Source organism: Mytilus galloprovincialis, chromosome 4 (assembly GCF_965363235.1).
Source record: "Mytilus galloprovincialis chromosome 4, xbMytGall1.hap1.1, whole genome shotgun sequence".
Lineage (NCBI taxonomy): Eukaryota > Metazoa > Mollusca > Bivalvia > Mytilida > Mytilidae > Mytilus > Mytilus galloprovincialis.
In genome coordinates this window covers 80,655,117-80,683,064 of record NC_134841.1, presented here as the reverse complement: position 1 = coordinate 80,683,064, position 27,948 = coordinate 80,655,117, and the positions used below count along the sequence as shown (strand labels likewise).

Genomic DNA, 27,948 nt, shown 5'->3' with positions numbered 1-27,948 from the left:
AAATTCACATGACAAAAACCTATAAAATTTCGAGAAGTCGCTGCACCATGGATATGAGGTCAAAGATAACGGACAAAAGACAGATGGACAGCTTGAAACATAACGCACCTGAATTGTATACAACGGAATGAAACGTAAGGGGTATTTTATATAACAGATAGTACAGGCTGTCGTCGCCACCGGAATGCAGTCCACGGTAGGCGATACAAAAACCGCACCTTTAAATCTATTTGGTGTATATTGTTTATTGTTTCTTTACAGATAAAAATGTCTATAGGAAAACAGAGACATAATAGTGACACCGTGTTATTCTAAGTAGTAAACTTAAAATAGGAACATTTATAGTCCATATAACGAAAAACAAATTTTTAAATGCAGTTCTGTATATTTTGAAACAAAGCAGTGATAATTGACAGATAATGATTGATTTTCAGTGGCAAATAAAATATAACAATATTTACACAATAATCAGCACTATGAATTTCTAGCTAACGTCGTGTATTCCATTTTCCATATCATCGGGTGGCATCACCAAAGCATCTTCACACCTTCGTGCTTTTTGAGGAGCTTGGAAAATAAGTCCTTGTCTTGCAACACTTTGAGTTGCAACGTTTGCATGCACGATCGCAAAAGGAGTTTCCACAAACATGCCTGGATGATCTACAGCAGCAGGATTAGCATATATTATATCTGATTGTATGTTTTGATAAGGCACAAGTTGTATAGGTGTAGCTGAACAGTGATTTTCATCAAAGATATTATGCATTCCTGAATTCGACTTGGCTGGAGTAGAAGTTGAATTATTTTGAAGACGATCAACACGTTTGTTTCTAATCTTTCGAACTTTGTTACCCTCTAAAAATGTTAACTCATTTGATGGAATAGTTTCCGTCATTGTTTTATCAATACAGCCCCTTTTCATTTTTGAACTCTGTTTCCGCTTTGGATATGGCGTTCCTGGTTGCAGAGTCGAATCATCTTCTAGTTCAATGTGACAATGTTGTTTTCTGTGTTTGGGAGAAGTCTCGTATGTTATTTTTCTGATAATTGGCTTTGCTGGAAACTCTGGAGAAGTCTTTTCCCCATGCACTGTTTTAAAGCTGTTTTCCAGAAGCATTCGGTCAGTGACAGAACTTCCTCGGCTGACAGTTTGTTTGTTATTATTTTTGTCGGGTGGATTATATTTGATTTTTATCTCTTGAAAATTTTCTCGCCATGTTGAGCACAAAATATAGTTTCGCCTGATTGTAAACTGAAAAAAAAAAATGCAAACAGACTATAGAGAAACTTTAGTTGCATGGTTCTGCTTCAAATTCACACTGAATTGTCGACTGAAAACAGGACAAGAAACATACCAACGTTCATTAGAACGTCTTTGTGCTTTTAAACAAACAAAACACCGTATGTTTTTATCTATAAAGGTCTGATGAATTTAAAAGCAAAAAGAAGTTCTAATGATTGTTTCTTTTCCTGTTTTCAGTTGAATATGCAGGCATTTACTTTAGGGAGTTTTATCAGTCAGAAACGGTTCTATTTTAAGATTTGAAAACTGGAATCTTTTTGATGGTAAACAATTAAGATCACTATAACATTTATACTTCCTTCTTACGCATTTCTCCATCTCCCTTGTCTTACTTTATACTTCCTTCTTACGCATTTCTCCATCTCCCTTGTCTTACTTTATACCTCTCATAACTTTCGAGTTATCCATTCTCTGATTTGGCACTATAAATATTCCTCGCCGTCACATTTACTCATTGTCCAGTTAATGCATGCAATACTAAAAAACCTTTGTTTTATACGGTAATTAACAGATTATTGAGAAAATAGATAATAAATACAAACCCCACACCACAAAGAGAAAATCAGAAGGTTGATCATAGCTAGAAGAATTAGGGTTGTTGCCTGCCAGTCTTTGTCAACAGATGTAAAGTAGCTGGCACCAATCATGCACCCAGTGAAAGAACCGATTGTAAATGGGGTGAACCAAATGGCACAACCAATATCTGCAATTAAATATCTCCTTTCTCTTCCTAATGACTTGTTTTTAAGGAACTGAAAGATAAAAATGTCAGAAATAAGTCATTTGCTAGGATTTAAAACAAAACACCAAACACTCATTAGTTAAAACAAAATGACGATATCTTTTAAACTAGATAATTATCTGACACCAAGGATATCAAACTAAATTTCTACGTCATTTGGTCTCTGGTGGAGAGTTGTGTCATTTGCAATTATAACTTTTCTTATTTTTACTAAAACACTCAGAATTCTGAAAATAATTCTGAAAATGTGCTATTAAATGATTTTAAACTTTGATTTTTAACCTCCTCCCAATACATTTGTATTAATTATCCTCTATTTCTCTTTTTTCTCTATTTGAGTACTCTGAAAGACAGCAAGAGAATTCCCATTTTCTATAGCCAACTTATATAAACATAACGTTAGCCAAATTGTTAAAATTCTCCGACTTTGCATATCAGATTTTTAGTGGAAGGCGGTGGAACGCGATGAACCACGGTTCTGTCATACATATATAAAACTACGCCCTTCATCTTCCCCTATTTTAACTTGCTTCTTAGTTATGCTAGCATTTTGTATTCACTTAAAACATAAATTTAATTTAAAACAAAATGAATGGGGAAATTAAAAAAACTGTCCCTAGAAGTTGTTTTTTTCTCCAATTTTGCAGTATTCATGCATCCGCTAAGTTCAAAATGACATATAAGGAATGACTTTTTACATAAAGCGTATTTGATATAATATATGAGTAAATACAATTACACATATGAGGGAAAACAACTCTTACCCATGTCACTGGTTTGGGGTTTTTCGAAATTGAAAATTGGAATCCACAAATTTCACATCTTGTTTTATCGGATGCTCCTAACCACTTTTCAAGACATGACATATGTAAAGCTCCGACAGATCCCGAACAGAAACATGGCGATAGGAGATCCTCCTCTTCGTCTCCTTCATGACAGATTCTACAATGAGGTGCATCACTGTAAAAGAAGATATATAACAGCTTAAAAATCAAATAGAGGTCAGTATAAAACTGCATTCCATTAAAGGTAAAAATAAAGATGAGATTTGCCCCATGCTTCACAGATTCGCGGCCATCTATGAAACTTTCTTTCATATACAATCTTACTCTTTCTTGGATTGAAGTGGAATTTCCTTTCAAACCACTTCATAGTACCAATATTGTGAAATAAATATTAAAACAAAAAAGAAAGAAGAGGAAATAAAGGCTGGGTAAAAGTGTTTTTATTATTATTATTACATATTAAACTGATATAATTTGTTGACACAGATATATGTCTCTCCTGTCGGCAGCAACACTGCTATTTTATTCAAAGTTGCTGGACCATGTCATAGGGAGCAGGGTCTAAATGTGGTGACATACTGCAATGAAGTGATAATAATGCAACTTTCTAAAATGTCATTTTTATTATAAGTAGTTCCAATCAAACTTACATAAGCACATAACTTAGCATTGAAACTTTGCCCATTAATTTAAGTCACTGGACAATATCCTAAGAGGTACGGGCCTTGAAATAGTCGACAAACTGAAATGCAGTTAAAGTAATGGAACTTTATAGAAAATATCATTGATCTATCACAAGAAGTTCATATCAAAATGACTTAATTAAGCATAGAACTTAACATTGCAAATTGCTAATTAATTCAAAATCACTGGACCATGAACTAGGGACCAGGGCTTCGAAATAATTGCAAAACTGATATGTACCGATAGTAATGCAACTTTATTGAATCTATCATTGATATATCACAAGTAGCTCTTGTCAAACTGGTGTTGACGCCGACGCCGATACTGTCGTCGCATAAAAAGCAGCTCATATGTTTCGCCGTCAGGCGCGAGACAAAAACTGACATACAAAGAATGGAGGATTTTCTAATATAAAATGGCTCGACCATAAAATGAAAAATTATATGGGTTCTTTACTACAGACGATTTTAACATACCTATCACTTTCAGGATTGGGGAGTGTGGTTAGATCAGCTATACTGTCACAGAGAAGTCTAGTATCGTCAGACCTGTTAGACAGATGGGACAACACGTTAACTATACGACACTTTAGTTTCGTTCAATAACCAAGGAGTAAGAAACGGAACCCTATTATAACGTATTGTGAATTTATAAATGATGTAAAACTAATTCAATCATTGTTGTACAAAATGTAATTTTTTTCGCAATTTATCAATCTACTAACATTTTTTTTTAAATTAGTTAAAATAAATGTATGCTTCCTCCTATTTTAGTATTTATGGATTATTTTTTTGTATCCGTCACAAGAAAAGCTCAAAAGACAAAATTTAAGAAGCAAATGCATAAACATTTGAACATCAAAGCCCAAACTATGGTGGTCGTATATGTTGCGTTTTTTTTTTTTTTTTTTTTTGGCTCTACATCTTGCTATTCAATAGAGCAGAACGACGTTAACAATGAGACGAAAACAGGTTAAAGCGAAATTGTTTTTGCCTTGCGTTTTACATATTCCTGTTTTGTGTTCCACATTCTTTCATATAAGCCTTTTCTGGATTTGTCATTTTCGTATAAATGCAAAGCTCAAAATCGGAAAGGATTCCACTAAACCCTCTATCTGCCTGTTTAGGTACATTGTCACCCCAAGTAAATCGCCGAGCTTTTCTCATTTTTCCGAGTATTAAGTACAAATGCATTTAATATTTCCGAAAATAGTCATATATTGTTTTCATTCTGAAATTCACACTTGATTTTTCAAAAAAATCGATTCAGTTTAAACGCGGACCATTCATTAAAAGGACCCCAAATTGAACTGTTACTCAAATAAAATTTATCCGTTTATACCTCTTACCCAATTTGGAAGCGGGGAAACCAGAGACTTTATCTCCACTTGTACAAATAACACCAAATTTGCAATATTAGTATACCTGTTTATATTTGTACAATAGTTGACTGATCGCAGTATAAAAAAAAGTCAAAGACAAGACTATTGTGTTGTGTGATTTTACCCAACACCAGTTGACTGCCATTAATCCAGTCAAACATCTGTAAGTGACAGTAGGAGCAGAGGAAATCACTTTAGACAACCCCAAAGAACAACTAGAGAATGGAACAAACTACCGGAATCTGTAGTCTGTATTGGAGTGTTGATCATTAGAAGACATCAGATCTAGAGTGAACACAATCACCTGGACCCAGCCACATTTCAAATAGGCAGCAGGAAAACCAGTGTAAAACTGACTGGATAACGACTGTATACTTTTATATGGACTAACAAAACCATTGGGATAGTATTGTTATATTGACTTACGTAGTATTATGAGGGTTGGGTAGAGATTTATCAGCAATACTATCGTGTATAATTCTAGATCGTTTTGGTTTGACTTCTTCTGTGGTGTCATTAGTATAATCAGACTCGTCCAAAGCGACACTGCTGTACACTGTCAAATCTTTATGAACCTAAATGAAATATAAAGATCTTCACTTGTTATCTTCTTATATAAATTCTTCTAAAAAATTTGTTATAAACAATGTTATAATATATTTTCCTGCTGGCAAAAAATATACAATACCCTTTATTCCGTATAAAGTGAAGTGTTTCTATTCCATTGAGGGCTTCCTTAAAATATCATATTTAAGAAAGCTTTTTCGTCGAAGCATGCACAAAATGTCACGATCAGGAAACCATATTAGACGAACATTTAAATCCTACAATAGCTGACCTTATAACAACTGAACAATTGGTTTCATAAAAACTCAGCATGAACCATGGAAGTAAAGTAGAAGTCAATGCAAAACTGACTTGATTCAAAAATGGAAAACATTTCAAACCGATGAAGTATTGCCTGTCAAGCATGCAGTCATAGGGCGTTTTCGGGACATTAAAGGGGAGAACACTTGAACTTTTGGTTATACACAATGTGACATAAAAAAAAATGAAATACTTTTAAACAACTTTTGAAAAACTGGAAAACTTATAAAAGTAGAAAAAGGCACCCGTCTTTCGTTGAAGACCGCATGATGACATCTAGATGTCTTTTTTTGCATGCCATTCAATTTTTATAATTTGTCTCGTCATCTTCCTGTATTCTATTCATTATATGTCGAAATTCGGTCATATTTGGTTGATTGGCTGATTACTTGCTATTTGGGTTCCGTCCAACGGCAAATATTACAGGCATATCAGTTTTTGAACTTTTTCTTGCTAATTACTTTGTATGGGATATAATGATGATAGATTGGTGCTAAACGTCCAGTGACAGATATTACAAACATACCAGGACGAAATCATGGCATTTAAATGCGACATGAATATGAATACTCATTTTGTATTAGACCGACACAATGAGTTAGAATTATAATATCCTATTTATAGAAGAAACTGTCCGCTGGACAACATTTCATCTGACAAAAACATATAGTATTCTAGCTGCGAGCAGACCAGTGTACAGGTGTAGTATCAATTAAATTTATTAACAAATAGTTTCGATTATTCTTCCCGGAAATTAATCAGATTCAAAATTATAACGTACCTGGTTCCGAGCGAGAGAAAAAATGCGTAGGGTCGTCAACACTGAAAGGTCTCTCTTGAACATATTTACAGATTCTGAATTTTTTTGCTTAGCATGGCGTGGTAAAAAACACTTGTTTAATGTTGAAGACCACGTGTTGGCCACTAAAGATGTATTTTATGGTATTGATTTTTTTTATCGATCCTTAAAATCATAACTCGATATTAAATTATTAAATAAGAACTTATTTGTAAAAAAAAGTCCATTGATGTTTATGGTTTATAAGTTTTTGACGTTGAACGTAAAAATTATGACAAAATAGATACATAAAGTGCCTGCCTTCTATCAGTTATAATAGCTTTTGTTGTAAGTGATACACATACCTTTGGTCTCCCCTTAGAGGATACAGGAGAATTAGGATCAAATCCACTGGTTTCCAAACTTTCTTCTCCTCTACAAGCAAGAATATAACTTCCATTCAGCTCTCTTGTACTGTCCTTCCTTTTGTGTCGGTGTTCATGAGGCGATTCATCTTGTAAATTGTCATACCCAGAAATATTCATTCTGTTCGTCCGTAAGTCAAACGTCAAATATCGGTCCCACAAAACTGAAAGGTGTGCGTGTAACGGAGTGAGTAGAGTTTAAACAAGTAATTTTGGGAGCCATTGGTGACCCGAAAAAAGCCTACGGCATTTATACTAACCTAATAACAAAGTATTTTTAATTCATTTCCAAGTCGACAGTACTGTAGTTTTTTTTTTAGATTTTTCTCTCAAACATATATAGCATTTTAATTACATTTGCGCATGATATTTGTTGTTCAAGGTCCTTACAAAAATTGTTAAGTTATTCTCAGTGAAAATAAATTAAGATTTCAAAAACTTATTGTTGCTATCCCAACCTTAGATAGTCGCTACTAGTTTGCTACAGATGAAACCGTTCTTAAATTTCCTAAGATCAATTCCTAGTCCCCCTCGTACACAAATACATTTTCGAATGTAATATTTCTCACAGAACTAAATTCGCACTTTTCTCGATAAGTTTTCTTTATCCTCCGACATATTTTTTAGAATAGAATGATCAGGGCGATAAAAAATGAAAATAACATCTTAACAATTCCGTGCGTCCAAATCACTCTTCTAGATGAATTCTCAAACCTAAATATATCAAATTTATTTAAGTGGAAATTAATCGGATTCATTATAAATAATTCTGTTTGTGATCCAATAACAAAACTATTTAATATGCTAAATGTCAAGTGTCAAGCATTATATGCATATTCAGGACGAGAACGAATCAACTATTTTAACTTGAATAGGATATGTAGATTCTGTAAGGTAGGATGACCAGAAAGAAGGGCACAAGAAACAATGGTTCGTTTGATAACCAGTAATCAGTTCGTAAACGTGCAGAGAGAATTACACTCTCACTACAATCCTGCATCGGATTTAGTTCCGACCGGATATGACTGTATTTTTATATCCCCGCACAGCCAAACGAATGTCTTACTTTATATTGGTTGATTGGTGTTTAACACCACTAAGAGCACTGATTTGCTATTTCGTAGTGGTCAGTTTTTATTGGTGAAAGAAGTCGGTGTTCCCGCAGAGAACTACCGACATTCAGCAGAAAAGCTGACAAACGTGATATAAACCATTTTTGGAGTGTAAACAATTCTTTGGATGTTCTAGATAAATTACGTGCTTTTGATGGTCCATTTGATTCTGTTAATAGTTTTGATTTTTCTACTCTTTACACTACACTTCCACACTATCTTATTAAACACAAGTTTTCCTATTTAATTAAATGATCGTTTGGTAAAGCTGAATGTAGATGTAGATATATTTGCTGCAACTCATTTAAAGCCTTCTTCTCTAATGAGAAATATAAATATGATAGATATACATGTACTTACAGGAGGTGTGATGAGATGATTGAAGCTATTAATTTTCTCCTTGAAAATATTTATGTACGTTTCGGCAACAAAGTTTATCGACAGGTGGTAGGTATCCCCATGGGCACTAAGTGTGCCCCTTTAATAGCAGACTTGTTTTTGTACTGTTACGAACCACAGTTCAAGACTAAACTCAATAAAGACCCGTCGAAATTGCATTTAATTGATAAATTCATCATCACTTACCGTTACCTTGATGATATTTTTTCGTTAAATAATCAAGAATTTTCTCAATATACTGCGGAAATTTACCACAAGGAACTTACTTTAAATAAATCAAATTTATTCGGTTATAACTGTCCTTTCCTGGATTTAGATATTTCGGTTTTAAACGGGAATCTCCACACTAAAATTTACGACAAAAGAGACGACTTCTCGTTCCCTATTGTTAATTTTCCATTTTTAGATGGTGATGTTCCTTTGGCACCATCTTACGGTGTTTATATTTCACAACTTGTTCGCTATGCCCCGGCGTGTCTGTTGTGACGTTTCTGATTTTAACGAACGCAACCTATGTATTACTGGTAAATTATTAAACCAGGGATATCGTTACCATAAATTACTTAAAACCTTTACTAAATTTTTCCATAGATATAAAGATTTGGTTTTGAAGTTTGGTTGTACCTGTAGAAAACTTATTTCAAACGGGATAGCACATCCTCATTTTTACGGAAATGTTGTTAAACTTATTCTAAAAGGTTACCTATTCAACACTGTAATAAGATTATTGAATATTGTTTTTATTGGTATAAATATTGATTTTGTTATCAGTAAATTGAAAGCTAACTAAATATTAATAGTATGTTATATGCATATACATATTCATGGATTCACAATCTGTCGATACCTGTAACTTGGCATTGCACAAGGTCATGTTTTTATCTGGCTGTTTATGACGTCTTTACACTAAATCAATTGGATGTTGGATGTGTACAGATTGATAGTTTAGTCTTAGATGCATGATTTTTTTTATCAGTTGTTAATGGCTTTGAACTAGCTGTCAGATAACTGCGAGTACTCTCAGATCTGTTCAGTGTGTCTTTTTGTGTCGGGATGTATAAGTACCTGGCCACGTCCACTTGTATTTTTGTCCATCTGATGAGTTAAGCCTTTTTCAACTAATTTTTATAGTTCGTTCTTTTGTTGTATTGTTATACCACTATCCCAGGTTAGGGTGAGGGTTGGGATCCCGCTAACATGTTTAACCCCGCCACATTATTTATGTATGTGTCTGTCCCAAGTCAGGAGCCTGTAATTCAGTGGTTGTCGTTTGATTATGTGTTACATATTTGTTTTTCGCTCATTTTTTTTACATAAATAAGGCCGTTAGTTTTCTCGTTTGAATTGCTTTACATTGTCTTATCGGGGCCTTTTATAGCTTACTATGCGGTATGGGCTTTGCTCATTGTTGAAGGCCGTACGGTGACCTATAATTGTTAATGTCTGTGTCATTTTAGTCTTTTGTGGATAGTTGTCTCATTGGCAATCATACCACATCTTCTTTTTTATAAACGTAGTCAATATTAGATTGGAGTCCAGCACACCTGCCACGTGCGAGATTAGTTCACACAACCCCAGTCATTGGCTAGTGATACATACTGTCAGTGGTTCAACTAATGGTACCGCTCGGATACCAAGGCCCTCCACTAAAGAAAGGGTTCGAGAGTTAAGAGATTATCATAGTTGTATACCCAAGTCACCCTTTGAGATCAATATAATTGGAGGTATGGTTTCAAATAGGTGATGTTTTACTCGTTTCGGCTAGAAGTAACGGGAAAATGTCTGTTACTGTATTACGGTGTGTGAAGGTAAAAGTTAAAACATGTATACATGTATTTCACTTTCTAGTCGTTTTGAAGCGTACACATCACAATGGCATCTGTGGTGTTAATCGTGAAGATTCCTATCATTTCTTTTTTAGATGTATATTATATTCAGACATACGAAATCAAATGTTTGAAAGTCTTCACTGGCTTCAAAATGATTGTAAAATTAACATAGAACTACTAACCTCGGGTAGTTGTCTTCTTTCTCTAGAGCAAAACCAAACCATTTTCAAAAATGTCTTCGAGTTTATTAAAAGTTAGGAAAGATTTCAAATTGTCTAGATAAACCATGATCGCACACACATCATCATCATCTAAGTAACTATCTTCCACTTTTTTCTGTCCTTTTTTTTATATTTTTAATTTTATTTTTATTTTTTTTCTGTATTATTATTTTTTTACTGCAATTCTCCGCCTTTTTTATCCATATTTATATACTAAATACTATACCATTCTTTATCTTACCTCCTATACATTTCCAGGAATATGATTGGTTAAAAGCGTCCGCGTGCAAACCGTGTATATTTGATATTAGGTTAGTAGGGAGGCGGGGCTTATCTCATACACGGTTAGTAGTGGAGTTACGTCCCTTTATATTCCTTATTAGGTAAGAAGGGGGCGGGGCTTATTTCATACACGGTTAGTAATGGTGTTATGTCCCTTTGTAAAAAAAAAACGGTACTGAGAAAAAATCTTAAAAGTTCCAACAGACGAAGAAATTGATGATTAAGATTGTAACAAATTCATAAAACACATTTAAACCTTACAAGTCGTTATTGTTGGTATATGTTTTTGCAGGATCAATGAAAGTATTTTCTTAGCGCTAACAGTATTGAAGACTTGCTCGTTTTGAGAATCACTAGTCTTAATTTCACACGTTAAGATAGTCGGTAAGATAAATTCGTTACATAGTGTGCTAGTGACGTAATACGGTATATATGGGGTCAGTAAATTCCATATAGTCTGTTTGACTTGTGTCTTATCCAATTTGTACTTGAACAAATAAAATATGTTAATTCAACAAAGCTGTAGGCGAAGAATTCATTGCTGTTATTTTCTATTGCTGAATGCTTCTTTCCAATCGAACTTGAGATGTGTTGAATTTTTATGTATCCCTTCGTTAATGTTACGGACGCCATCACAAGTTGAGTGGCCGTTATGGAATATCTGTTTCACAGATGACGGATATTTTCCAATGGTCGCTATTACAATCCGTCCTCTTTCCAGACAGAATGTGACCTACTGAACATATGATCAGGTTTGTATTTACATGAGCATCACCACAGGTACCACATGTGGAGCAGGATCTGTTAACCTTTCTGGACCACAATTTAGTTACTCAATTGAGAAACAATTCAATGAGCTAAAATACAATGCATGCAAGAACGATTGTCCTTTCACTAAACAAGTCTAAGATTTTGTGACCTATTTTGATCACCCACCATGCCATATAGCACCGTCCCTTGGTGCCTTTTGCAGTTCAGCTAGATATTAGCCTACTCACAGTATTCTTTTTTGTTACTTTCCAGAGGTGTGCCTGAGACGAAGGTTTTATATATATACTAATATGTGAAAACTGTTGTTCCTTATTTGTGTTTGTAACTATGTGTTGTTTATTATATTTGTAAAAGAATATTATATTACTATGATATTATATTATGCTCCTTGTGAGCCCATTTTATGGAAATAAAGCATCTTCTTCTTCATATTACCCCATTGAACTTAAAATAATGGATATCACAAATAAATTTAAGTGTCTTGAATCTAGAAATTGGCGACAAAAGATTCCCCGTTTTCTTTATGTGAACTTCACAATCGTGATTTTGTTGTTTTACGACATTCAAAGTTCTTTATTGTAAAGTTGCACTCATCCCTTTGAATACATTACACTTGGAAGCCACGATCATGGTCACTTTTCCTCCATAGAAGTCATAATCTCCTCCATAGAAGTCATAATCATAACTAGTCAAGAGCACATGTTAATAATAGAGCAGATTAGCCTTCTATCCTAAAACTGTATTGAGGTCATAGTAATTTTATCAAACTGGAGTTCGTATGCGACATAATTAAAATCATCTTAGTCTGACAGTTCACGTCCAATAAAAAAAGTTTTAACTCCCAAATTTAAAGTCAATATTCCTTTTTCTTATGGAACCTTGTCGTACAATTTCAAAGAGATCCATACTCCAGAGGCATTAACTAGGTTTTGGGTTAAACCCAAATCTTTCTTTTGAGGTATGGAACCTAATGACGTTGTGGTACAATTTCACAGCGATCCACACACTTATAAATCGATTGTTGTCTTGAAACAAGAAAAATGTTGTTTTATTTGTCCCTTTCTTGTTATAGAATTGTAACTTTTGTGGAATGGAACCTTGTGGTACAATTTCACAGAGATCTATAGGTTGCATTTCTGTAAATATTGAAAACTGTACCACTTTTACTATGAAGTTTTGAAAAAAATCTTATCCTAGAATTGAAAGTTCATATGCACCACATTTTTTTTCAAAGGTCAAAATATAGGGCTGTGCGGCATATTTTCAACGTTTATATGCCCTGCACTTCTCAGAGTTTAAACTTACACTAATTTTCTTAACTACCCCTACCTCGAATGAAAGGTTACCACAGATTTCAATGTAAACAATATGCACAGTGTTTATTTACTGGTAACATTCCCAAGTTCTGTCTCTGCGATATGGAACACAGAGAGCATAACTGGGAACCAGTATGTAAACAAAATCAATTTTCTATGAATATTCAATTACTCCCCCTCCCCAAAAGAGGCGTGTTTTGAGAAACAGCTGTATTTACAAAGTGCAACCTATAGGCATGTCCTCAAGTTATTGTCCTGAAACCAGAAAATCTTGTTTTTGGCCCCAATTCCTGAAGTTTGGGACATTAGCACCCCCCCCCCCTTTTTGCGGTATGGAACCTTGTACAATTTCAGAGATACATACACTTATACACAAGTTATTGTCTAGCATCTTCACTAGCAAAGATGATTGTCTAGATACAAGAATTTTTTTTTTTTTAGTTTTTGTGCCTTTATTCTTACATATGAAGGACAATAACCCCTTAAATCAATCCCAACTTCTTTTTGCGGTATGGATCTTGGAAGTACATTTTCATCTAATAAATAATGACTACGCTGACAAACTTATTTTGACACAATTCATATTGCATATAGGACACTTAAAAAGAGGAATAAATTTGTACACTATGAACTGCTGTCAATTAGAAAGGTGCATTTAAACAAAATAAAACTTTTATTCATATTTCTTATACAAATCTCTCCTTTCCATTTGTAGATAGTCATGTTCTAATTCCATTAAAACATCAAGTGAAAGTGTGTGATGTTGCAATCAAAATTGTAACATAAACATGGACAATGTCAGAAGTATGAAAGTTTGGAATTCCCATAGGGACTAACTGTGCAACTGTGGATTTTTTCCTATTGGAATCTGAATTATTTAGTCATGCCATGTCTGTGGGTTTTCTTCTCATTGTTGAAGATTGAATTGCTAATAACATCAAATTCATTTGAACATTAGTAGATAGTTGTCTCGTTGGCAATTATACCTTATTTTAATTGTCTGCAGAATACATGCACTTAATGAAATCACACACTACAAAGTAATGAGAATGGAAGACGAGAAATAAATAAACATTTGATCCATATCCTTTAAACTGTTTTCTAGGCAATTTAAAGCTTCAATGGCCTATGTATGGAGGAATGTAATGGGCATGTCCCCATAGATTTAAATTACGAAGATTGAACTACTGATAATGATGATTTGCTGTTTTTTAAGAGATCTGTGTGGAATGTAGGTAAACCTGTTAATATATGTATACAATTTGGCCAATAGTTGAAGATATAAATCATTTGGAACCACAGTTTATTTAATTTATTTAGTCTCTCATCATCATTTTCTGCTTTTTGAGTTTTTTCTGAGAAACTTTTTTCTTTGTAGGTTCCTCTTCTGTTCCTCCTGGTTTAGGTACTGCTATTTCTCTTTCTGCCAGGATAACTTCTATATGACAGGGACTGCTCATGTAGGCTGAAATCACAAAATAAATTCATTCAAAATCCATATTAAGGCATGTATAATCATGATCCGGTGATATTTACTTGAAATTAAAATTGCTAGGTAGGGTTGCAGATTATAGAGTACTGCAAGCAAGAAGTTAAAATAAAAGAGAATTTGTGACCTTTGTTTTCAATATACTGAATTACACATAATATAATAGGCCAGTTCCGGGATACGCTTTTCAGACGAATCTGTCATGTGACTTTCATCACCACCTGACAAAAATATATGCATAGAAATTTCTAACACATGTTGAGCAAACTGGTGAATTTTTTAAATGTTATACTGCACAAAATATTTGGGAATTTAAAATCTAAAAGGATGGTCATCTTTCCTCAGTCATACAGCAATCCCAATTATGTACTTACGGAACATTAATTATTTCTATACTACCCTAGAGAATGAAGATTATGAATGTGCTGAACTTTAAATAGAGCAGGGATACAGGTGCGCCTTCTATCTGGTAAATGACCTCACAAAGGCGTTCAAAATTGACTATCTTTTCCAGTGAAAGACATGATTCATGAAATGATCTATATTCCTTTGTCATGGTAATGACACAACATTTCCAGTTTTTTACTTTGAGATTAGACTTATAGAAGTATTCAAGAATCATTTATAAATACATTTTGTATTTTCAACATCTTCATGAAGGATTTTTTTTCTCTAAAAATTGCACAAACAATCAAATAAAGACTTAAAAGTACTATAGTTTCACTGGATGTTTCTTACAAGTGACAATTTTTCCCCTGAATTCCTATGGTGAAAAAATGGTGTGGGAATTGTTGCAGAATTTTGTTAAGGAACAGCTTAAAGTTATGCAGAACCGTTATAACAATAATGATAAGATCTATACTTACGGTTAATTCGACCATGAGCTCTGTATGTTCTTCTTCTCATCTTAGGAGCCTCATTAACCATGATGTGTTCAATCACTAAGTGATCAACATCTAAACCCTGAAAACATTAAACAGAAATGTTACCAACTAAACAATGAAGTCCTCCGTTAAAAGTCCTTAATATTAAGATAAAGCACCGTTAGCTATATAGGAATAAATTCATTACCTACATGTTATATGTATATTGTGTTCATAGGTAACGGGGCTCGACAATTCATGGTGAAGAATTACAGCACGAAGCCTAGGGTTAATATTCCTGTCACTATCATTGCACCAGAACATGGGACGTTCTAGTCCATAAATGTCTTAGACAGGTTGGAAAGATTGTATACATCTTTTAAACAGAGCAATTTAAACCATTAATTAAATTCTATTTGTTTTTGATAAATCTTGAAAAATTTCAGAATACATGTAATCATGATTATAATCTTTATGACTTTGTAGCACATGAAACACATTTGTGAGGCTGATGACAATTTATGTCAAATACTGAGACGGAAAACATTTGTCCAAATATCAGCTTATTAATTACTGCTGTAACATTGACCTTTGCCTCAGATTAAAACAAATACTTTGTAGTTTTGCCCAAGACTTTTTTTTACTCCCAGAATGATCAACATAACACAGATAGGAAGAGATCTGACATAGCTCAAAATATATGATCTCCAAATACAAAATGAAAATAAAGAAATGTAACAATTGCCAGTGAAAGGCTCAGACAATAACTTTTGAATTTCTCCCGCCTATTTTAAGGCTTTTGCGACCTTCACTTGTCATCTATAAGCCATAAAATCATATTGAGTCTTGTTCTTTGTACGAGGCATTTTCCAGCTCAGCTAAATTTGGAGAAGAATCAGTGATATTGTTTGCCTTAAATTACAGCGGAAATTCTGCCTTTACCCCTAGAGAAAATTCCCAATTACTTAAAAAAAATGGCTTAAAATTCATCCTAAAAAGTTTTACATTTTCCCAAAACAGTGATGGCATTGTAGGTAGTAATGTTTATAAATACCGTATTCATGTTATTATTTTGATATTAGAAAGCACTTTTGAAATCCAGTTTTCTCATCAGAATCATCATGGTGTTTGTAACACATGTGGTTTTCAATGCCTTACGTACCATCATTGTTTTGGTTTCTTTCCCCTCTCCGAAAAGTACCTTTCAGGTTGAAAATGTCTGACAACCAAAATATACATGAAAAAATAGTGCAAAAAAGACAGAAAAGGTCAGCAAAAAATCGCAGATGTGTTTAGAATAAAAAATACAAATTTCCCAATTCTAATAAAAAATATCCATTTTTCCCAATAAAAAACGGTAGAGGTAGTTTTGAAAAAAGACAACAATATCACTGAGAATGTACATAATGGTGCAAAAGATATCATAATAAAAACAATTCTTAAAGTATTTCATTCTGTCATGTTTTCTAACATTTACCTTTTTTGAAGTGACCTCAAAAGTTCAATTTATGTCAGTGATAAGCTGTACAACAAGTTAGGGTCAAACAAGTTTAAGCTATAAAATGAGAGAAGATTAAGAAACATTTTTTTTAAGCCTAAGTAATTCTTTATATTGTGTTCATAGGTAACGGGGCTCGACAATTCATGGTGAAGAATTACAGCACGAAGCCTATGGTTGTTATTCCTGTCACTATCATTGCACCAGAACATGGGACGTTCTAATCCATAAATGTCTTAGACAGGTCGGAAAGACTGTTGACATGTTTTTTAAGGAGCAATTACAACTATCAATTAAATTCAATTTGTTTTTTATAAATCTTGAAAAATTGCAGAATAATCATGATTGCTATTTTTATGAATTTGTAGCACAAGAAACACATTTGTGGGGCTGCTGACAATTTATGTCAAATACTGAAAACATTTATCCAAATATCAGCCTATTTAATATTGCTGTAACCTTGAACTTTGCCATTCACAGTGATAATATTAAAGCAAATATTTGTAGTTTTGCCCAAGACTTTTTTTTTACTCCCAGATTAATCAACATAATACAGATAGAAACAGATCAAGATATATAATCCTCAAATACAAAATAATCAATGTACATAATAGTGCAAAAGATGTCATTATGAAAACAGTTCTAACTTATATTTCATTCTTTCATTTATTCTGACCTTTGTCTTTTTTGAAGTGACCTCAAAAGTTTAAATAAGGTCAGTGATAAAGTGTACAATAATTTAGGGTCAAAGTAATTTTAGCTATAAAATGAGGGATGATTAAGAAACTTTTTTTTAAGTTTTAAAGACTTAACAGTTCTTTATATTGTGTTCATAGTTTATGGGGCTCTGAATGAATATGGGTTACTTCGTAATCATTTATTTTTTAACACTTTGAAATTCTTTTTGTGTTCATAGGTAACGGGGCTCGACAATTCATGGTGAAGAATTACAGCACCAAGCCTAGGGTTATTATTCCTGTCACTATCATTGCACCAGAACATGGGACGTTCTAGTCCATAAATGTCTTAGACAGGTTGGAAAGATTGTTTGTATAAAAATAGTATTTAATATTTAATACAGAACAATGACTAGGGGCGGATCCAGGATTTTGGAAAGGGGGGGGGGGGCGAAGTTTTTAAAATTTTTGGGACCTTTTTTGGGCTAAAAAACATGAAATAATCTTAATATGCACTTTTAAAACGATCGAGTCCTGGCGTAGTGCATGTATATTTTGTAGTTCCTGAAAGGTGTAAGGGTTGAACATTTTCGATGCTGTATTCTCCCTAATAATTGTCTATCATAAAATGATAGTACGGATTTCAAGCTATTTACTGATAAATTTGATGTGGGACTTTTCAGTAAAAAAAGACACAGAAAATTCTCACTTGTTTGCTGTAAGTTAAGTTATCATAACCTCACATATTTCTTGTTGTATACAAGATATAAGTCGGGCTATTCGATAAAATTTACAATTCGACGGACACGAGCTAAAAAAGACAAACAAGCAATATTTATCCAAATGTTTGGTTGATATGTTTCTACCAACAAAGTTAAGGGATGTGAGGGATTCCAAATCAACCAAAAGCTACGAATGAGTCTGAAATCATCGGACAACGAATATATGAATGACAGTCGAAAATGTAGACATTACGGTTACTTCCAGCAGCAGGTTGTAGTCTGGTCTTGAAAAAAGTATTCAATATATCAGTTCGGCGAAACAAGACATTACGGTCAGACATGCAAACCCCGGCCAAAAAAAAATACGCCCGTTTTTATCTATCATGTTCATTTAATGCTTAACAATTCTGTAGGATATTCGTTTCTAATAGCAAAAAAATGGACAAGATTATTGTTTTCAATCCAGATAGGGCCAGAATTTTTGTTTAATGCAAAAATTAGAGTCAATTTTTTATCTCTCAAATATCTCAGACTGCCTCTCATATCAAATGGTTCGTACCTTAGAAATTAAATCTATCTAGAGATTATACTGACTGGGGATCATTATTCAGCTGTTATTTTAAAATAGGATGCTGATCATGGGGCGTTACGAGTTAAACATGTTTTCGTAGGTAAATAATATTGCTGAGGAACTTTTTTTTTTCCATGACAGTGTACTAATATAACAAGTATTACTGTTTTGTGGACTAATGAAACAGAATTCAATATGTTCTTGCTCAATCCTGTGTTGCCTTGAAGGTGTTAAGATTGTCAAAGTCAAAGCAAAAGGGGGGGGGGCATACACCCTCTATGCCCCCCTCTGGATCTGCCACTGATGACTATCAATTAATTTAAGGTCATCCAACTTAATCTTGATAACTTATATAATTACAGAAACATCATTTTTTCATGAATTGAGTTGTAATCTTTATTAACTTGTGTGTGTAGTACAAGAAACAGATTTTTGTTCCTGCTGACAAGTTTAAGTTTAATTCTGTTATAAAATGATGGAAAACAAGAAAATATTTGTCAGCCTTTTAATTGATGCTGTAAGCCTGAATTCAAAACATAAATAAAGAATTGTTATGATTTCCCAATGAGACAATAACATTCACAAATCAGTCCATCTAATTGCACTTGCAACCTTGACCTTATATATTATTTCAAAAAAACAAAACCATTCCAAAGAGGGAATCAGGAATCATTTTATCGGACATTAAACTTCACAAAGTGACCTTGACTATTCAAATTTCATATCAGTGAAAAGGTGCACTGTAGAAGAAATCCTTTTTTAACATTAGGGTCATAGCTCTAAATATTGAAGACATGCTCAGGAACATTTATTATTTGATTTCCTGTGTTTTTAATGCCACTTTCAAGAACTGCTTTTGGTCTTTTGCGTGGCAGACAACTTTTGTTGGTGGAGGAAGCAGAAGACCCTGGAGAAAATAATTGACTGGTGATAAAAAAACTGACAATTTTAGTCAATTAAGATTGGAGTCGAAACTGGATTTGAACTCACAACCTGTGTTTACAGGCTAATGATTACAGTAGCAACTACTTAGAACACTCTGCCCAAGAGACCCCAGAACATTCAAAAAGACTAGTACTTAATTACATTGTGTTCATAGGTAACGGGGCTCGACAATTCATGGTGATGAATTACAGCACGAAGCCTATGGTTATTATTCCTGTACTATCATTGCACCAGAACATGGGACGTTCTAATCCACAAATGTCTTTAGACAGGTTAATGAGAACTTGACCATTTAGGTCAGTGCCCAACTTTTTATAGTGCCACAATGTCCACATCTGAATTTATTTTCATTGTTGTATTTCACAATGTCAATATATATATATATATTTAACAAAACATTTCTCATTAATTTTGTCCCATTGAATGATATTTATTCATTCATTCATAAACAATGATGCTTTCATTCCATATATTTTGTCTATATCAAATGATATACCTTGTATTCAGCATTACTTTCAGCATTTTTCAACAACTGAAGGAGAAATTCAGCACTTTTCTTTGGCCATCTACCTTGTGTTGTTTTGAATTGTTTTGCCTACAAAAACAAATATAGCACATTTATAATTATATTACATAATTAATTTATAACAACATCTTCACAAGGTACGAGGCATCCCAGCCTTCTGTCCCATTAAATATATATGAAGCTTTATACAAATAGCTAACACCTATTCTAGATTGTATTCCACAAGTTTCTAACAGGCAAGACAAAACTAGACCATAATTCCAGCTTCTAGTTAGTATTTGATTGGAGGTTGATTGGGAATTTCGGTGCATCCCAACAGCTTCAATTTGACATCAGTTAGCAGCAATTATTGCCTACTCAACTGTGATGCTCCCGCCTTTTTTCAAAATTTACCCTAAAAGGTATAGGGATATCTAGTTTCATAACAATTTTTTTTTTTACAGTCGATTCCACTTAATTGCATACCGCTTAATAGCATAATTCGGTTAATTGCATACTTTTCTCCTGCACGAAACCATTTCCCATTCACCTAATGTTAAATTGTCCGGTTATATGCATAGCCTTACAAGTGGCATTTCGGTTTATTGCATAGAAAATAATCGCCAGCTAGATATGCTCTGTTAAAACTGACGAGATTTTTGACCGGAAACGTCAATTTGGTAAGTATATTTTACTTGAATGCATCATAATTTTCATTATTATTTCACATTTACTTGTGTGTTATTCAAATAAAGTTTTAAAACAGTATCTTTCGTGTTTATATGATTATAAAAAAGTCCTCGATGTGTACACAGGTAAAGTTTCCCATATTCTATTTTAAGCCTCGAGGTCATAAAAATGTCAATCAGCTGATTGTTGTAAAAACACAACCATTCTATGATCTTCTATCTCAAAAGGTGTTAATTATTGATTGGATTTCAAACATTGTTCATAGATTCCATTTTGGGTGAATTTTTAAAACATTAACGCCTGCTAATTATCGATCATTATCCAATGTGTAATCTCGTAATTCAGCTTGGGTGATCTACATTTATGTTAAATATTACAGGGCTTTTATATATGGTTGAAGAATTTTATACATTAATCTTTTCTTTTTAATATTTTTTAAAAGAAAATTAACTTCTGATTATTATATATTTCTCACTTTCAACACTCGTGTCCAGCAAATAACCCGTGCATGGCCCCATCACCTGTGAACTGCTTTGCATAAACGAAACTAGCGGTGTTAAAGTAACAGTGTCACATCACTGTGTAATCGGTAAATACTGAATATCAAAGGCAGTTCATTGCACAATTATTGTTTACAATGATTATAAACTGTGTAGTATTGTTAAACAGTTTATTTTAAACAAGGTGTAACAATGTAATTTGTACATCTGGGTCATAGAAACAAATCTATTTTTAGAACAATTTTATTTTCGTATCTCAGGTAAAGGAAAAATCGGTACATAAATAAACTAAACAAAATGTGTTTATAATCTTTATTGAAAGAATACACAATGAAATAAAATGTATGACACTAGACAAATAACTTTTATTAGAATAAATAAGCATTCAATATGTTGTAAGTGGACTATGGACGTTCATCTTCCTTCTTTGTTGATCTGCACTATCGATGTTATTTGACTCCGTAATTTGGCATTTCGGATATAAGCATACTCCGCTTTAATGCATAATTTCGTCTGACAAATAGGCTATGCAAATAACCGGAATGTACTGTATCAACTTTGGGAATCAGAATATTTTTTTTTAAGAAAACAAAAATACCATCTACCGCCTTTTAAAGTTCATTGATCGTTACCTAAACATTTACCATCTTAACTTATTATTTCATTTTAGACAAAAAATATATGTAGGACATTCGTCCTGAACATGAATGAAATATTTGCCACTGGACATAACACAAACCAACAATCAATATGTAGGACATAGTCTTGGTAAACTGGTGTTTAAGGTAGCATCTTCTTCATATTAATCGTGCCTTTCTCATATTGACCTATAATGATAATTATGAGTCTCTGTATATATAGATGTACCTGTGCAGTTCTTCCAACTCTATGATTAAATCTTCTAAAAGGTACACATTCTTTCATGCCCATCACATTTTTCAAGTATCTTGTGGCTCTTTTGACGTGCATGTGTTTTACAGCCTGGGCCGTTTCCCTTGTGTTCTGAAAAATTATAAATCAAACCAACATCATTAGCAGGCTGAGAAAAAAATTCTCGTTCATAGGTCATCGTTGTTTTCATGCCTAAAGAGGAAAAATATTTCATTTTAGACCATATGCTCTGCAGGGCGTAGCTTTATACGACCGCAGAGGTCAAACCCTGAACAGTTGGGGCAAGTATGGACACAACATTCAAGCTTGATACAGCTTGAATTTGGATTGTGATTAAATAGTTGACACAACACGGGTGTCTGACACATAATGAATGTGGTCTAAAAATTTAAACATAAAAACTTTAAATTGGACATTACCTATTATGGTCCAATATCCAAAATCTAAATACATGGTTAGATTCAGCATATCAAAGAACCCCAAGAATTCAATTTTTGATGAAATCAAACTTAGTTTAATTTTGGACCTTTTGGATCTTAATGTAGACCAATTTGAAAATGGGACCAAAAATAAGAATCTACATACACAGATAGATTCGGCTTATCAAAGAACCCCAATTATTCATTTTTTTTAATTCAAACAAAGTTTAATTTTGGACCCTTTGGGCCCCTTATTCCTAAACTGTTGGGACCAAAACTCCCAAAATCAATCCCAACCTTCCTTTTATGGTCATAAACCTTGTGTTTAAATTTCATAGATTTCTATTCACTTACATGTATACTAAAGTTATAGTGCGAAAACCAAAAGTCTTCGGACGCTGCCGCCAGCATATCAAAGAACCCCAACAATTCAATAGACAACTTTCGAGTTCGATGCATTTCCGTCAAAAATTCTGGTCTAAGTGAACGTCATTTGTGCGTTTAGGGGCGTCGTCACTTTCATTCCAATGTTGAGCAAGTGGTTTGAAAACTAATTCTATATTGTACGAATTATTCGGCAAATTGAATTCTCAAAATTGACAATCAGCATTGCTGTCATTAGGAAATGAGTACCTACAGAACAACCATTATTTCTAGTTTATCCTGCACAATGACGATCACTAAGACGCTTGATGAATGTAAATAGTGCAAGGATACAGGCGATCCCCTCTATCTGGTAAATGATGTCATAAAGGCGTGTATAGTTGACGAGTTTTTTCCAGTGACGAATGAACTCGAAAGTGGTCTATTTTTGTTAAATTCAAATTCAGTTCAACTTTGGACCATAATGTAGACCAATTTGAAAACGGGACCAAAAATTAAGAATCTAAATACACGGTTAGATTTGGCATATCAAAGAAGCCCAATAATTCATAGACCTTGTGTTTAAATTTCATAGCTTTCTATTTACTTATAAAGTTATAGTGCGAAAACCAAATGTCTTCTGACAACGACGTCATACCAATATACGACCGAAACAATTTTAATTTTTGGGTCGTCTAAAAACTTAGTAGTAAAAACATATAATGAACAGAAGAATCTTCTTTTCATGACTGGGTACAAACAAATATTTATAAATTTTGGTCCTATAAAATGTATATTATTGACAGCTTACCTTGAAATGCACTCGCAAGTATGACCCTCTTGCCTTGGCCGCTAAAACAAAAAAAAGAAAATTTTATTACGATTCACAAATATATAATTATTTTGAGTTAAAATTGTTCTAAAGATGTTTATTAATTGATTAGATTATCAGTTTACACCATTAGTGTATGTAGTGTAATAGTATATATATGAGATATTAAATATGGTAAAAAATTCACCATTATCTAGTCCTTGATAATAATGTTGAGGGTTTTATGTCCTTAAGACATCGACCCACAATATGCAAGATGGGTATAATTTTGTGTTTCCATTTTTTTAGATGTTTTTGATCGAGTACTTGAGTATAGCTAGGTAAATCTAATGAGTACTCGATTAATAATTCTTCACGAAGTAGCTAATAACAAGTGAAACTGCGAGCTACTGCTCACTGATGATACCCCCGCCGCAAGTGGATAATATTAATAGTGTAAAAATATGCAAGTGTTCGGTAAACAGGAAGTTGTCAAGTGATGAATCTGAAAACGCATCACACGGTATAGCTGACTTATATAAATCCTGAAACCAAATTTCAGAAATCCTTGTATTGTAGTTCCTGAGAAAAATGTGACGAAAATTTTCAACTTGGCTATCATGTGTAAAATCATACAAGTGTTCGGTAAACAGGAAGTTGTCGAGTGATGAATCTGAAAACGCATCACACGGTATAGCTGACTTATGTAAATCCTGAAACCAAATTTCAGAAATCCTTGTATTGTAGTTGCTGAGAAAAATGTGACGAAAATTTTCAACTTGGCTATCATGTGTAAAATCATACAAGTGTTCGGTAAACAGGAAGTTGTCAAGTGATGAATCTGAAAACGCATCACACGGTATGGCTAACATATATAAATGTTGATACCAAATTACAGAAAGATTGGATGTGTAGTTCCTGAGAAAAATGTGACGAAAATTTTCAACTTGGCTATTATGTGTAAAATCATACAAGTGTTCGGTAAACAGGAAGTTGTCAAGTGATGAATCTGAAAACGCATCACACGGTATGGCTAACATATATAAATGTTGATACCAAATTACAGAAAGGGTGGATGTGTAGTTCCTGAGAAAAATGTGACGAAAGTTTCATGGGACGGACTGACTGACGGACGGACTGACGGACGGACTGACGGACAGACAGAGGTAAAACAGTATACCCCCCCTTTTTTAAAGCGGGGGTATAATTACAAACATTTCTAGAACTTTCAAGCATGATTTCAACACGTTCACTGAAAGACATTTTGAAACCAGTTTTCCTTTGATTAATGACTATTTCACCCATTTATTATTTAATAGTGTGTACTATTTTTAAATTGAAATGTACACGCTAATTACTTACATGTAAATAAGCCTTCATAAAGCAAATACTTTTTAAGATAAAAATAATTTCTGTTTACGTGGTTATTGCTATAAAGCATAAATATAGGTTGGTACTTACATTTGGTAGGGTTGTCTGGTTCTGTGGCGTACCGAACCATTTTCTGGAAATAAATCATGAAATTTATTATTCATGGTTTAAAATATTTAAAATATTAAGTCAATATCTTCAAGCATAATGAAAAAATTATTATTACTATTAGAGCGATTCTTTCCAGGACCATTACTCTGCACAAATTCATCAGACTGGAACTTAACATGTAACTTATCATGATTAACTATATACCAAATATGAAATCAATATTTTCAAGCAGACAGAAAGTGTGGATAAGTGATTAGCACTGACTGAGATACAAAAGGACTGAGTGCAAACCTGAAGTCCCCTCGACTCTGTCTGGTAGTAGACTAGTAATTAGTGACAACAATATAATTATTCAATCATAAATAGGTACCTCATATGATAAGAAAATATCTAAAGGAAACAAATAATATGCATAATTTGACAAGGTCAAAGCTATGCAGGAGATGTAAACAATTAAATTTTTGAAAATAGGGACCGGAAAGATATGGTCCCTGGGCCTATATCATATGATATGTATGTAGCTGTGAAATAAATCTCTCCCAATTTTATAATATAGCACATCTTTTCATAGTCAGAGATTATTCTAACGTGCAACGGCTGTTATGCCAGACAAGCTGGGGTTGTAGGACGTCAGAGCTTGTCCCATATCAAAATAGATGCCCTGCTTCATCGCTACTAATGCCAACGGACGACCTTGGAATTATATAAATCGGGTATTTATTTGTTCATTTTTCCTTTATCTCTTCATTTATGTAAGTTTCACATACCTGCCACCCTTTATTTTCTCATATTTAGACAGTTTTCACAGTGACCCACCGATTCTAGCATTTTGACTTTCATTTTGAAAGATTGTGATCACAAGAAAAAAGTAAGGCACAATGGACTATGGGAAATGATGTATGCATACGACTCTAGGTCAATATGAATATATAATATAACATCTCGCTCATTTATGATGTAAGCAATGTAAATATCCGAAAGATTCCGATATGTTATCATGGTTGGCACTAAATGCTTAATACCAATCTCCTGTAAAGGAGGTGAAAAATCGTGGTTAGGCCATAAAAAAAAATAGGTTTGTTTGCCCAAACGCTACCTACCCAGAAAAAAGCTGCCTACTCAAAATCTTTTATTGTCCTGATTTGAAGAAGTTTTTTTTTAATCAGATAGCCATGAAGACTTATAAACCATAGATACTATAAATTCTTTTTGTTGAAAAAAAAAAGAAAATGCCTACCTACCTACCCACTGTCTCAACCTGTGGGTAGGGTTTGGGCAAACCAAAATATTTTTAATTGTGGCCTTGGCTACTAAATGTTAAATATCAATCTCCTAAAAAGAGGTGAAAAATTAATAAATATTTGCATATTGAGTCTCGAGGTCTGTAACTTAATTCAATTTGAAAATAAAAGTGAAAATGTCTGAATTGATGGATTACTGTGAAAACTGTCTAAATATGAGAAAATAAAGGGTGGCAGGCAGGTGAAACTTACATAAATAAAGATAAATGAAAAAGGAACAAATAGATGCCGGATTTTATATAATTCCAAGGCCGTCCATTGGCACCAGAAGCGACGAAGCAGTGCATCTATTTTGGACGGGCAAATAACCACTTTTTGATATGGGACGAGCTCCGACATCCCATGGCCCAAGATTGCCTGCCAAAACAGCAGTTGGACGTCAGAGTAACTTCGGACTAATCTTTTCACAAATTATTTTTCTTGGCTTTTCTGAATTGGCAGTTCCATGAAAATAATTATCAGAATTAAGGAGGCAAGACACAACACACCAATAGTGTAATGGAACAGACGAAGGTAGGCTGGATAACCAAATAATTTAGAAAACCCTGCCATCGTCTTTCACTAATTTTTGTTTGATATATAGCAACACATGAAAAGAAGAAATGGTCGAGTTTACTACTTGTATCACAGAAAAGTGTTGAGGATTTTATATGTTGGCTGTAGTTTGAACCAGGGACTTTCTATACTTAGTATAGAAATCGAAAATCCCTGTTTGAACGATGGTGATCCAAACCACCGATAAATTTGGATTTGTTGTTATAAACAGCGGAGACAGTTCTTAATGAAGATATGTCATATTGAGAATCTTAAATAATTGGCTCATATATGTAGAATATATTCATTATTTATTAACATATAGCTGGTAGATTACATTAGATTGCTACAAATATTTTACTCAATGTGTGTTGTACCTAATTTTGACGGAAAAGGAAGTATCAATCTGTACCGGAAGTTGTAGCATAAAATACCTCATCTCCAACCGGATTGTTCCTTGTCAGTTCAAGAGGACAATACTACATATATAATTAGATTTTCATTATATCTTTAATCGTTTATTCACATATATATATATATATATATATATATATATCATGTATATATGTATATATATATATATATATATATATATATAATTGTTTGTATTTTACTATCATGTATAGCAAATTGTTTATCCATTCGGTCATTACCATTTATTGTAAATTTATGCGTTTGTGCCAATAAAATATTGTCTATTGTCTATATATACACATGGAAAAAAGTATTGCAACACCTTGATTTTTTAAACCTAAGAAAATCAAACTGCTTTTTTAAGAATCCATGACAAAT

At 33.4% G+C, this 27,948-nt stretch overlaps 2 protein-coding genes across 3 annotated transcripts; both read right to left on the bottom strand.

The window, feature by feature from the left end:
* Window positions 1–365: 365 nt before the first annotated feature.
* Window positions 366–7,172, bottom strand: LOC143073089 (uncharacterized). Of its 2 annotated transcripts, XM_076248359.1 has the most exons (6): window positions 6,906–7,172; window positions 5,322–5,470; window positions 3,991–4,062; window positions 2,810–3,005; window positions 1,846–2,055; window positions 366–1,252 (listed from the first exon to the last, which is right to left on the bottom strand). In XM_076248359.1, exons 1-6 carry the CDS (start codon window positions 7,083–7,085, stop codon window positions 485–487), a joined length of 1,575 nt encoding a protein of 524 aa, XP_076104474.1. In that variant the 5' UTR covers window positions 7,086–7,172; the 3' UTR covers window positions 366–484. The 2 variants fall into 2 exon arrangements, with proteins under 2 accessions (XP_076104474.1, XP_076104475.1); XM_076248360.1 differs by lacking the exon at window positions 3,991–4,062 and having other exon boundaries at window positions 6,906–7,170.
* Window positions 7,173–14,181: 7,009 nt separating this feature from the next.
* On the bottom strand, window positions 14,182–25,666 carry LOC143073088 (large ribosomal subunit protein uL22-like). The gene is made up of 6 exons (XM_076248358.1): window positions 25,301–25,666; window positions 23,840–23,880; window positions 22,223–22,357; window positions 20,157–20,255; window positions 15,251–15,347; window positions 14,182–14,360 (listed from the first exon to the last, which is right to left on the bottom strand). Exons 1-6 carry the CDS (start codon window positions 25,356–25,358, stop codon window positions 14,212–14,214), a joined length of 579 nt encoding a protein of 192 aa, XP_076104473.1. The 5' UTR covers window positions 25,359–25,666; the 3' UTR covers window positions 14,182–14,211.
* Between the last annotated feature and the right edge of the window lie 2,282 nt (window positions 25,667–27,948).

Excerpts from the sequence above, each read along its gene's own strand:
- LOC143073089 (XM_076248359.1), bottom strand. The coding sequence starts at position 7,085 with ATGAATATTTCTGGGTATGACAATTTACAAGATGAATCGCCTCATGAA. Across the intron at positions 4,063-5,321 it reads CCCAACCCTCATAATACTAC|GTCTGACGATACTAGACTTC; the intron begins GTAAGTCAATAT and ends TCTGTCTAACAG. Across the intron at positions 3,006-3,990 it reads CCCAATCCTGAAAGTGATAG|TGATGCACCTCATTGTAGAA; the intron begins GTATGTTAAAAT and ends CTTCTTTTACAG.
- LOC143073088 (XM_076248358.1), bottom strand. The coding sequence starts at position 25,358 with ATGATTTATTTCCAGAAAATGGTTCGGTACGCCACAGAACCAGACAAC. Across the intron at positions 23,881-25,300 it reads ACCAGACAACCCTACCAAAT|CGGCCAAGGCAAGAGGGTCA; the intron begins GTAAGTACCAAC and ends TTTTTGTTTTAG. Across the intron at positions 20,256-22,222 it reads GAGTTGGAAGAACTGCACAG|GCAAAACAATTCAAAACAAC; the intron begins GTACATCTATAT and ends TTGTTTTTGTAG.